The 12,990-nt window shown below is 43.1% G+C and overlaps 1 protein-coding gene across 1 annotated transcript in view; it reads right to left on the bottom strand.

The window, feature by feature from the left end:
* Positions 1–12,990, bottom strand: part of LOXHD1 (lipoxygenase homology domains 1) — a 485,723-nt gene that overhangs the window by 120,875 nt on the left and 351,858 nt on the right. The window contains exon 38 of the mRNA XM_033935008.1: positions 7,104–7,289. Coding sequence (XP_033790899.1) covers positions 7,104–7,289 — 186 coding nt within the window. The remainder of the gene's footprint in view (positions 1–7,103; positions 7,290–12,990) is intronic.

Raw genomic sequence — 12,990 nt, 5'->3', positions numbered from 1 at the left:
CATTTAATCAAATGAGTTTTAAAAGCATTGATAAAATATCCCAAAAAAATGGTTTGAATGCCCAATGAAAGATAAAGTGCCGACCTGTATTAAGTTGCTTCAATTAGAGAATGACACGGTGGCGGTTTACCCGTGGCCACCGCATTTTAGCCGCGGGTCACCCGCCGAAAACGGGGAAGAAAACTAGCAGTCGCTGCGGCGACGGGGACAAGGCCATTCACCGCCCGCGGGGCGGTGAATGGTCTTGTCCCCGCAGTGAGGCATGAAGGATCGCGCGGTCCCCGCAGCTCACACCCGCCTGCCCAATCGATTCTAGTGTTTAGCCAGCTCTCTCCCTTCTTCTCACCTTAGTTTGTAGATTTTCTTTTTCGGCGACCCGCACGCTATCAGAGAGCCGCACACCCGCTGCTGCTCAGTTTCGATCTTCTGCTCTGACGCAACCGGAAACAGGAAGTTGCAGCAGAGCAGAAGATTGAACACTGAGCAGCCGCGCATGCGCGGCTCTTTGGGAAAGCGTGCAGGTCGCCGAAAAAGAAAACCTATAAACTAAGGTGAGGAGAAGGGAGAGAGCTGGCTAAACACTAGGATCGATTGGGCAGGCAGGTAGTGGCTGCGGGGACCGTGCGATCGCTAGTGTTCCCGGCTCAAATTGGAAGGAGATAGTGAAAGGGAAAAGGATTCTGGGCCAAGGGGATGAAGTCAGAAAGAAAAACCCACAGCAGGAAAGAAAGGGAAGGACTGGCAGATGAGCCAGATGCTAGAAGCAGGGGGGGGAAGAAAGAGGGAAAAAAGCTAGATGGGGTTGAAAAGAAGAGACACACTGGTATGGAAGAGGAAGATAGGGGAAATCTGGACACAGGAAGGTAACAGAAAGAGGGGAAATTATGTGCATGGGGCATAGGGACAGAGACATAAAGGGGACATGCCATGGGGATGGTATATGGACACAGGGGGGGCAATGACAGATACATAGGGGAGATATTAGAAATGGAGAAAATAGGAGCACAGAAGCGAGATGGTTTGTGGGGATGGGACAGGGACCGAGCTTGCAGGCTCCAGTGGCTTGCACAAATTACATTGTAACGTGCCATGAAAATAAGAGGAAGGAAGGTAGATAGGCCACGCGAGAGGAGCTGAAGGGTAGTAGAAAGGAACAGATGGTAAAGGAGGGAGGGAAGGGTGGTGGTGGAAAGGAATAGAACAGACATTGAAGGAGGGTGGAGAGGAACAGACCCCCAAGGGAAATGTGGAAGACAGAGTGGGAAGAAGACAGATGCCAGACTATGCGGGAGCGGAGGGAAGAAGATGGGTGCTAGACCAATTGGGGGGGGGGGGGGTTAAGGGAGAGGCACAGTAACAGCAAATGGAAGACGCGGAGAGAAGACACACAGTGGATGGAAGGAATTCAATGAGAAGATGTGGAAAGCAGAAACCAGACAACAAAGGTAGAAAAAAAAATTATATTTATTTATTTATTTTTTGCTTTAGGATAAAATAGTATATTAGTTGTGTTGATAAAAAGTTATAAACAAAGCCCTGCCAGCTGAACATCTCTTTCTCTAGTTCAGCAGCAGGAACTTTGATTTATAAGAAAGGAATAAGCTAAATATTACAGTACTAAGGCTTATATGGATGCAGCGGGGACGGTGACGGGGCGGTGAATGGGATGGCAGTGGCGGTGACGGGGCGGTGAAAGGGATGGCGGTGACGGTGACGGGGCGGTGAAGGGAACGGCGGTGACGGGGCGGTGCAGAGGATGGTGGGCCGGTGACGGGGCGGTGACGGGGACAGATTTTTTCCCCGTGTCATTCTCTAGCTTCAATCAACACATTGCAGCACAGGTATCTGAGGGCTTCATTCTATAACCAAGTGTTTTCTAGTCCGTTGTGCTTTGGTTACTTGTATTACTATAGGGACTAGACACCATTGCTTTTGCATTAATGTGGAAGAGCCAAATTGCAGATAGCAAAGGAAAGTTTTGCTTTACCATCCATTTGACTTTTTTTGAGGGGGGTTTAATAAATATGCAGATGAGGATGTACCAAACAGTGTAGCTGGATATTCAGGAGTCTAAAAAAAAAAAAGGAGCAGAGTAAGCCAGGTCTTCAAACGAACCACACTTTAATGGCAACCAATATAGCATATATAAAGTATCATAGAATGGACTCGACACAGGCCAAGTTTCGGCAAATGAGACTGCATCAGGAGTCCAGGTTTCATAAAATGAATCAAATTCCCAAAATTGCAATGTCAAAATTCCAATGCCAAATCATTAAATATGATGGCTGCGCATTGGCCCTTATTAATCTCCACCGACCTGGCCCAATCCTTCCTCCGAGAGGAGATTCAGGAGACATTTGACAAAATTCCGCAAGAGAGACTTCTCAGGACATTAAAAAGTCATGGGATAGGGACAATGTTCTATTGTGAATAGATAACTGGTTAGAAAATAGGAAATGGTCAGATCTCTAAGTATGGTGCAGTGGTTAAACAAATATCGGAATACTTACAGGATGGCTTATTTGCAGGATAATTTGCAGGCTTATTTGCAGGATATTATTTGCAAATATGGTAAACGGCACCAGTCCCAGTACACTGGGACTGGTGCCGTTTACCATATTTGCAAATAATATAGAGAGGAAAATATGACATACAATTATTAAAAGTGGAAGACTAACATATCTAAATTTATTTATTCAATTTTCTATACTGTTCTCCCAGGGGAGCTCAGAATGTCTGTCCTGGCGAGCTCACAATCTATCGTACCTGGGGCAAAAGGGGGAGTGAGCCAAATCTAGGACAATCAAGCCATTGTGACATCATTGATGAGGTTGGCTCTTAGGCATTAGTGGAATGAGGCATTATGATGTCACAATATCAGCTCTGGTTATCAGAGGCTGAAACCTTTTCACAGATTTATTCAATTTTCTATACTTTTCTCCTAGGGGAACTCAGAATGGCTTACATTAATTTATTCAGGTACTCAAGCATTTCCCTGTCTGTCCTAGCATGCTCGCAATCTATCTATTGCACCTGAGGCAATAGGGGGATTGTGTGACAAGGAGCAGAGTGGGTTTGAACCCACAACCGCAGGGTGCTGAGGCTGTAGCTTTAACCACTGCACCATACACAACTATAAAGTGATGCAAATAGGAAAAATATTTCTAATTATAGGAGCACAATGTCGGGTTCCATACTTGTAATCACCGCTCAGGAAAAAAATATTGGAATCAATGTGGGCAATACCTTGAAATCCAGTTTAGTGTCAATGGCAGTCAGAAAAGGGAGGAGAATGTTAGGGATTATTCAGAAAGGGATAGAGAATAAAACAGAGAATGTACTGTAGTAATTCCTATATAATGATTCATGGTGCAATCATACCTCACATATTGCATGCAGTTTTGGTAGTCCCATCTCAAAAAAAGAGATCTCAGCTAGAAAAGCTACAGAGAAATGCAACCAGGATGGAATGTGTTCTTTAAGAAAGGTTATACAGATTTTGACTCTTCAGCATGGAAGACTGATAGGGATTTGATAAGGTTCTATAAAAATCAAAAGCTGGATGGGATGAATATGGAAATGCAATTTATTCTGTTAAATAGTAGGAAAGCTAGAGGACACATTATGAAACTAACAGATGCCAGATTTAAAACAAACTGGAGAAACATTTTTTTCAGTCAATGTGCAAGCAAGCTGTTGTCAGAGGATGTGGTCAAGACATCTAACTTAGCTGGGTGTGAAAGGGGTTTAGTCAAGTTCTTGGAGGAAAAGCCCACAAATCATTATTAACCAGCTAGACTTGGAAGAACTGCAGCTTATCAATGGGCGCTAGAAACAAGAAATTGATTTCCTTTTTAGGGTCTTTTAAGACCTGAACTGGCCACTTTTGGAGACAGGGTGCTGGGTTGATTGATCATTGGTCTGAATTAATATGGCAAATCTTATGCACTGAACTTAAAAAGATAAGAATAGCCTTACTGGGTCAGACCAATGGTCCGTCAAGTCCAGTAGCCTGTTCTCATGGTGGCCAATCCATGGTGGTCAAAACCCAAGGAGTTCCATTCAGAATCCTAAAGAATAGCAAGATTCTGGAATCCCAAAGAGTAACAAAAGATTCCGGAACCCCAAACAGTAGCAACATTCCATGCTACCGATCCAGGGCAAGCAGTGGCTTCCCCCATGTTTTTCTCAATAAAAGACTATGGACTTTTCCTCCAGGAAATTGTCCAAACCCTTCTTAAAACCAGCTATACTATCCACTCTTACTACGACCTCTGGCAACGCGTTCCAGAGCTTAACTATTCTCCGAGTGAAAAAATATTTCCTCCTATAGGTTTTAAAAGTATTTGCCTGTAACTTATACAATTTCAATCTTTGACTATTTTCTTAGCTGTGAAAGGGATGATGCTGGGAATGTCTTCTATGGGATCTGCAACCTAAGAGCTGCTCTTCTAAATCAGCACATGTTCTTTTTCCTAGATTTATTTATTTACCCCTCCCTCCTTTTTACAAAACTGTAGCATGGTTTGTAACGCCGGCTACGGCGGTAACAGCTCCAACGCTCATAGAATTCCTATGAGCATCAGAGCTGTTACCGCCATGGCCGGAACTAAAGAACACACTACGGTTTTATAAAACGGGGGTGGGGGTGTATACGTGAGTTGTGTTATTCCTCCATTTTGTGCTATTCTCCAGTTTTTCTTTTTGCCTTTTCTTAGTGGACTTGATCCTAAATTTGATACAGACAATAGGCCTGATATTGAGACCGTGGAAGGCAGCCTGAAGCCACCGTCATTGAACATTGGGTCAAAGTTTGGTGCCACGGACTTATCCAGTCAGTCAGTATTCAGTGGCTGGCTGCCTAAGGCCTAGTGGCCAAAGATAGTTCTGCTTTATAGGTGGCTCTATTAGTTGCTAGCCTTAGCCAGACAGCCGCTGAATATTGGCGGTGACTGGCTGTTTCGTGCAACATAACCAGTCACCGGCCAATCCGAGGAATGGGAAATTCAGTGGGAGATAGCTGGCTATCTACTGCTGATTATCAGAGGATAACCAACCGGCTATTTGGCTGGCCAGGAGCCGTTCCAGTCCGGCCAAATAGTGCTAAACATCAGTTGGAACATTAACTATACCAGAAATGGGCAACTCCGGTCCTCGAGGGCCGGAATCCAGTCAGGTTTTCAGATTTCCCCAATGAATATGCATGAGATCTATTTGTATGCACTGCTTTCAAATCATATTCATTGGGGAAATCCTGAACACCTGACTGGATTCCGGCCCTCGAGGACCGGAGTCGCCCATGTCTGGTATAGTTAATGTTCCAACTCTTCTACAAAACTGCGCTAGCAGTTTCTAGCACGGGGAGCCGCGCTGAATGGCCCGTACTGCTCCCGATGCTCATAGGAACTCGAGCGTCAGAAGCTGCGTAGGCCATGCAGCGCAGCTCTCTGTGCTGTCTCTGCATTAAAAACCGCTAGCGCGGTGTCGTAGAAGAGGGGGAAAGTTTGTTCCCATCCCCGCCCCCTTCCCTGCAAGCTCTGTCCCTGTCTCCACAGGCTCCATCTCTGTCCCAGCGAGCTCTGTCCCTATCCCTGCCTCACTCCCGTGGACTCTGTCCTCATTTGAACATGCCACAAACACATATGATTTTATATTTAAAACTTTTTATTCAAGTATTAAAGGGGACAGTATTCTGTATAACTGTTTATGAATCACATAAAAAATCTTTCATTTCTATCTGGTTTTGGCACAACCTTCCCAAAGATTCAGTTGCCTAAGCTTTTACAATATCTGGGAAAGTAATTGGATAGTCTTTCAGACGTAGGTCTAGAAGAGAACCTAAACTATTTAGTGGATGAACAGGAAAATAAGTGTCTATTAAATATTAGAAATGATCTTGATGCCAGCAATGATGGATGAATTTATTGCAGTAACAGTCAGATGCTTGAGCAGCTAGGCACATGATGGAAGGATGTTGCAGATGGCAGACAAAATACAAATGATGTTGTTTAACAGTAGTTCATTGAAATCGAAAAGAAGCTTCTGCAGTTTTGTTTTGTTTGTTTTTTAAATCACTGAATTCAGTTACCAATCGTCTAAGACAGGGGTGTCCAATGTCGGTCCTCGAGGGCCGCAGTCCAGTCGGGTTTTCAGGATTTCCCCAATGAATATGCATGAGATCTATTTGCATGCACTGCTTTCAATGCATATTCATTGGGGAAATCCTGAAAACCCGACTGGACTGCGGCCCTCGAGGACCGACATTGGACATCCCTGGTCTAAGATGTGTTGCTTTTACATAGATATATTAGTTTCAAGTTTTAAGAGAATGACATAGGGACAAAGTTTGTCCCTCTCTCTGCAGGCTCTATCCCTGTCCCCACCCCCACCCCGTGGGTACCTGTCCCCATGTCATTCTCTAGCCTGAATATCAAGAAACACTGAAAACAAGAGGGCTGAATCAAAGACATTCTATGTGGATGGGGCGGGGATGGGGGACACAATTTGCCATTCTCTAATTTAGATTTTCCTGACTATAATTAGTCATAAAAGGGTCAATTAATTCCTGATATATAAAAATATATTTGGTCCAGCTCAGAACAAGGTCTACAGGGCCTGAAGAAGGTAGAATTTACAAAGACGTTCCATGTGCTGTTTTCTTCCTGAGAACGTCTCCTATCCTACCTAAGGCCCCCTTTTAAACCAGGATCTCATAAGGCTTCTTTCACAAAGCCACGATAGTGGCTCCCATGAGGCAAATGCGATGCAGTCTCTTCCATTTCTATGGGCTGCATCGCATTTAGCACACCGGAACTTTCTACCACTGATTCGTAATGGGAGCCCCTAGTCAGCCCAGGTATGAGATAAATTTACATAGACTGGTATCCCAATTCATTCTGAAATGGGTTGTTTTTTTTTTTTTTTTTGGGGGGGGGGGGGTTAATGTTTCCTCAGGTCCTTACCTTTGCATTTAATGATGAAGATAATAAGAGCAGCAAGATATTTTTAAAATAGCAGCAGGGAAATCTGAATAAATGCAACCTAATAGCTTTCCTTATTAGCATAAATGAGGATGGCAATGTTTAAGTTTTCTTAAGACAAACCTTATGGCCAATGGCAATACAGTTGGCATCGAGAATGTTGAAGACACGTGTAGTAAGACCATCCCCTCTGTCTTTGGCTAACCAGCAATTACAAACAAAGGTGTACATTATCCCTTTAGTAGGCACAATAAGCTGTATCTCTTCCACTAGCCAGCAGCTCTCTGGAGTGGTTCCATCGTGGCCCATCTGTGAAAAATCAAAGGAAAATAAAATAAACAAAAGCAAGGGAAAGATTTATGGTAGATCTATGCCCTTTCCTAGAATCTGGAGATTTCTGGCTATAACACAGCGGAGGAAGAAAAACGCATGAGTGGAGAGTGTGGTATAGTGGTTAGAGCCACAGCCTCGGCACCCCGAGGTTGTGGGTTGAAACCCTGCACTATTCCTTGTGACCCTGGGCAAGTCACTTAATCCCCCCAAAGCCCCAGGTACATTAGATACTATATGAGCCCCCTTGGGCAGATAGGGAAAATGCTTGAGTAACTGATTTGTAACCTGCTCTGAGCTTCTTTGGGAAGATGGGCTAAAAAAACAAATCAAATAAATAGAGCTCTAAGATCTGAAGACATTGTGCAGAACTTCCAACTACGTATTTCCTGAGTATGACTGACACCATGAAGAAGACTTGATTCTGGGATAGCTTGTGTTTATAGAGGACAGTGGAAAGAACAGGGATGGGAAAAAGCTATGATAAATAAATGGAGGTATATGTGTTGTTTAGATAATGACTCTTAAATGCATTTATATGCTGGTATGTTAGAAGATGAAGGAGAGGTGACTAAACTATTCCATATACACTATCACATATTTTAAGATTATTACATGATCATAGGCTAGCTATTCCTTCAGTAGCTGGGAGACTATTCAATCAAAAGCATTCATAGTAACATAGTAGATGACGGCAGATAAAGACCCGAATGGTCCATCCAGTCTGCCCAACCTGATTCAATTTAAATTTTTTTTAAATTTTTTCTTCTTAGCTATTTCTGGGCCAAAATCTCCGTCAAAACCTACTCCAGCCCATCTACACCCTCCCAGCCACTGAAGCCCTCCCCAGCCCATCCCCCACCAAACGGCCATACACAGACACAGACCGTGCAAGTCTGCCCAGTACGGGCCTAGTTCAATATTTAATATTATTTTCTGATTCTAGATCCTCTGTGTTCATCCCACACTTCTTTGAACTCAGTCACAGTTTTCCTCTCCACCACCTCTCTCGGGAGCGCATTTCAGGTATCCACCACCCTCTCCGTAAAGTAGAATTTCCTAACATTGCTCTTGAATCTACCACCCCTCAACCTCCAATTATGTCCTCTGGTTTTACCATTTTCCTTTCTCTGGAAAAGATTTTGTTCTACGTTAATACCCTTCAAGTATTTGAACGTCTGAATCATATCTCCCCTGTCTCTCCTTTCCTCTAGAGTATACATATTCAGGGCTTCCAGTCTCTTCTCATACATCTTCTGGCGCAAACCTCCTATCATTTTCGTCACCCTCCTCTGGACCGCTTCAAATCTTCTTACGTCCTTCGCCAGATACGGTCTCCAAAACTGAACACAATACTTCCAGTGGGGCCTCACCAATGACCTGTACAGGAGCATCAACACCTTCTTCCTTCTACTGGCTACGCCTCTCTTTTCAATCTAGCACCTTCATTGTGGAACAAAGTCCCACATTTTATATGATTTGAACCTAGTTTCAAGGTTTTTAAAACATCATTAAAAACTTATTTTTCCTGCGGTTCCCTGTTTGGAAGGGTTATTTTCTTTTGAGGAAGTGGATCAGTTGTCCATTTCCTTGTTTTATTGAAAATTGGTTCAAGGGTTAACCGCGAGGCGGTTTCCGGAGCTGCTGGATAGATGGTCTGCAGATTTGGGAGCGGTCTTGCCAGAGGGTGAATTTCTCCGTCTTATTCGTGTAATTCCCCATTGGGTGGTTTCGGCTGAATTGAAGGAATGTCAGTTTCGTATAATGTATTGAGCTTATGTTTCTCAGCATTAACTTTATTTAATGAGTGGGATTCCATCGGCTCTTTGCGTACGCTATAAGGAGGCTTCCAATACTTTTATACATGCCTTCTGATATTGTCCTCCAATAACAGTCTTTTGGAAGGAGATTCTTAACTATTTGGGAGATGTTTAACGGCAATCGCTTATTCTTCATCTCGGTGGGATCTTGCTCAGGCAGGTGGCTGCCCTGCTGGTTAGAGGGGGAAGCTCGGCTCTGGGTCCTGAAAGCATGTCTCTTGGGCAAGAAATGTATTCTTTAATTTTGGACTCAGGCGGAAATCCCCACTTTTGGGCACTGGAGAAATTGCTTACATGCACTGCTGCTATTGGAATTTTGTGCTTTGAATTTTACCTTTAAATGATCGAAATATTTTTACTCTGTTTGGGGTCAATATATTCATTGGCTGCCCCCACGTGTGGGCTGTTATTTTCTCAATAAACTTGGAATGTTTGACATGCCTCCCGCTCCGGCGGTATTTCATCCTCATTTACCTGGGACCTGATCGTTGGGTTAGCTGCGAGGGTAGGGGGATGGGAGGGAAGGGGGAAGGGGAAGTTTGAGAGGTTTTGTGGGGGAGTTGGATGTTTACGAACTCAAATCTTTGTGTTGGGGGGGTCAAGATTCCACGGGGTAGGGATTAATGTTACCTTTGCTATTGTAAAATATGAAGATATGACTGTTTTTTTCTGTTCTGCTGACCTCCTGTTTTGGTGCTTATGGTATGATCTTGCTGTGTGTTTTTGATTGTTTTGGTTTATCATCAATAAAAATTGTTTAAAATAAAAACATTTTTTTTCAACTAGCATTTGAAAAAGAATGTTTTCAAAATGATCCTATACAGTAAAACCTTGGATTGCAAGTAACTTGGTATGCAAGTGTTTTGCAAGACAACCAAAACATTTTATTAAATTTTATCTTGATAAACAAGCAAGGTCTTGCAATACAAGTACGTGTGGTATTTTGTATTAAAGTTTTTGGGTTGTGGAACAAATCACCTGAGTTTCCATCATTTCTTATGGGGAATTTCGCTTTGATATACGAGTGTTTGGATTACAAGCACGTTTTCGGTACGAATTATGCTCGCAAACCAAGGTTTTACTGTATATTAATTGACACTAACCTATGGCACGCGTGCCAACTGTGGCACGCGAAGACCTTGCAGCTGGCACGCATAGGGCTGCCATCAGGGCAGTACTACCAGGGGGTGCACAGGAGAGAGAGCTGAACGGGGACGATGGGGGACCCGCGGGGTTAAATATAACTCGAGCCGCGAGGCTCGTCTTCTACTCCGACTGCCCTGCCGCTCACACAGCCGATCGGAAATCTTCCCCGACGTCAGCGCTGACGGAGTGTGGGGCTGAGAGGAGAGCACGGGGGGGGGGGAGGGGGTTGCAAAGAAGGAGCGGGGAGGGGAGAGAGAAAGGTGTGGGGGAGTGCCACTGCCCCAGGTGCCCTCGCTATGCCACTTAATCCATACACTCCTGCCACCCTACTGGGGCACATTTTGCCATAAGCCTACCTCCCCCCCCCACCTCACTGAGTTATACAGTTGACCCTAAGCCAGCAAAGACAGAAAGCATTTTTTTTTCTTAAATTAATTTGTGCATGGTACGAATGATCGAAAGATATACTTCTGATATTTATATTTATTAAGGTAATAGAATTATGGATGCCGAAGAAAGATGTCTGCGGTTAGTTGCAAGGGCTGCTGCCTCAGTTCAATTTGTGTTAACACAAAACTCTGCTGCCTGCCTGAAATTAATTCACAAGGATGACTGAAGAAAAGCTTATTTCATGGTCTAGAAAGGCAGGCGTCTGCACTGCAACTCTCACCTGAAGTTACCCTGCATTTCCTAGGCATTCGGTAATTGACGTTCGATAACTGCGTTTAATGAACTTAATCAACCATCTCCAGTCTGCACAGAAGCGAAAGGTTAGACTCCCTTATGGTAAAATTGTGCTCGAGTATTGATGATCTATCATAATCAAGGGAATAAAAAGAAACTTATTGATGCCTGGGGCAGAACATTTGCTTTCTATCAAGTCACTCGGCCTGCTGATATGCTTTCTCCACTTCCCCTTGATTATGGAGATTCATCAATAAGCCAGCATGTTGGGTTTTTTTTTTTATTTTGAGTGCATCTAACCTTTTATTTTGTAAGGAATTATTGCAGCATTTTGCACAGCTGCTTTGACGATTGACTGTACTCAGATGGGTATCCACAGGATGTGGGGTGCTGTAAAAATATGCTAAATAACCTTGGAGGGGGGATGCTGGGAGAAATCTATAGATACATCCAGTATGGATATTAAAGAGGGAATAACGCAAAACAGTAAAGGGTTATTTCGTTAGATGGTGCCTATATAAAAATAAATATGAAAACTCTGAAAAAAAATGCACCTTTTGGCTCTGACAGTGCTCTTATCATGGCTAGCTGAATTTATTAATAGACTGCTAGCTGAAGGTTCTCTTCTGCAAAATATGGGTAATATTGTAATATTTTGTATCACAAATCACCAAAAACAAAAATAGAGGAACTGGAGTAAAACAAACACAAAAATATTTTTATAAACCTCCAGTTGAGCAATATTTGTAAAGTCATTTCACCTATACTAAAACAACAAAACAGTAATCTTTCTCAACCATCTAATTCTAGGCCGGTATTCAATATTCTTCTGTTGGCTAAATTACTAGAGTCTCTGGTCAATAAACAGCTATATCAAAATACATAGAACAATTCTCTAGTTTACATCCAACCCAATTTGGGTTTCGACTTAAACATAGCACTAAATTGTTATTGTTAATGTTAACACCAAGAGTAAAATATTGGTTGAGTTTGAATCGTCAATCTATAATACTACAATTTGATAGTGCAACGTACTATTCAGGTTAAAGTAATTTGGGTTTGTGTAGATCAGTTATTAAATGGTTTAAGGAATTTCTTACAAATCGTAGCTATTCTATGATCAAGGATGGAGTTTCCTCTAAAGGTTGGAACTCTTTGTGGAGTTCCACAGGAGTCTTCTATTTCTCCTGTACTTTTTAATATCTTTGAGTTCTGTGCAGACATTGGTTCTGTCGGATGAAGATCTGTCGGATAAGTTGCAGCTGTACTCACTCGAGGAACGCAGAGAGAGGGGTGACATGATCGAGACATTCAAGTATCTCACGGGCCGCATCGAGGTGGAAGAAGATATCTTCTTTTTCAAGGGTCCCGCGGCAACAAGGGGGCACCCGTGGAAAATCAGGGGCGGGAAACTGCACGGGGACACCAGGAAATTCTTTTTCACTGAAAGGGTGGTTGATCGCTGGAATAGTCTTCCACTTTAGGTGATTGAGGCCAGCAGCGGGCCTGATTTTAAGGCCAAATGGGATAGACACGTGGGATCTATTCACAGAGAAAGGTAGGGGAGGGTCATTGGGGTGGGCAGACTAGATGGGCCGTGGCCCTTATCTGCCGTCTATTTCTATGTTTTTATGTTTCTATGTTTACTCTCTTGATGATATTTTTTGGTTAATTCCAGTGGATAGGGATATTGGAAATGTCAATATTAAGATCAGGGGTCGTATTGGAAAACTTGAAAGATGGGCTAAAACTAAATTCAAATAAGACAAACGTTTTATGTTCTCTCAGGGTTTCCGCAGCTGGCATTGAGTCTCAAGGCGCAGCGAGACACGGAAACCTGCAACAAGTAAAAGTTTATGGTCTAATAATCAGTCATCTTTGTTCCCTACATTGATTACATTGGAATCTGGAGCTTCTCTTAAAGTTGAAAAATCAACCAAAGTATTAGGGACTATTTTGGATCTCTCCTGGAGATACAAGGATCAAATTGCAAATTTATGGAAGAAAAAACCTTGCATGTAATGAGACAG

This window comes from Geotrypetes seraphini, chromosome 1 (genome assembly GCF_902459505.1).
Source record: "Geotrypetes seraphini chromosome 1, aGeoSer1.1, whole genome shotgun sequence".
In the NCBI taxonomy this organism is placed as follows: Eukaryota; Metazoa; Chordata; class Amphibia; order Gymnophiona; family Dermophiidae; genus Geotrypetes; species Geotrypetes seraphini.
This window is presented reverse-complemented; position numbering and strand designations above follow the sequence as displayed.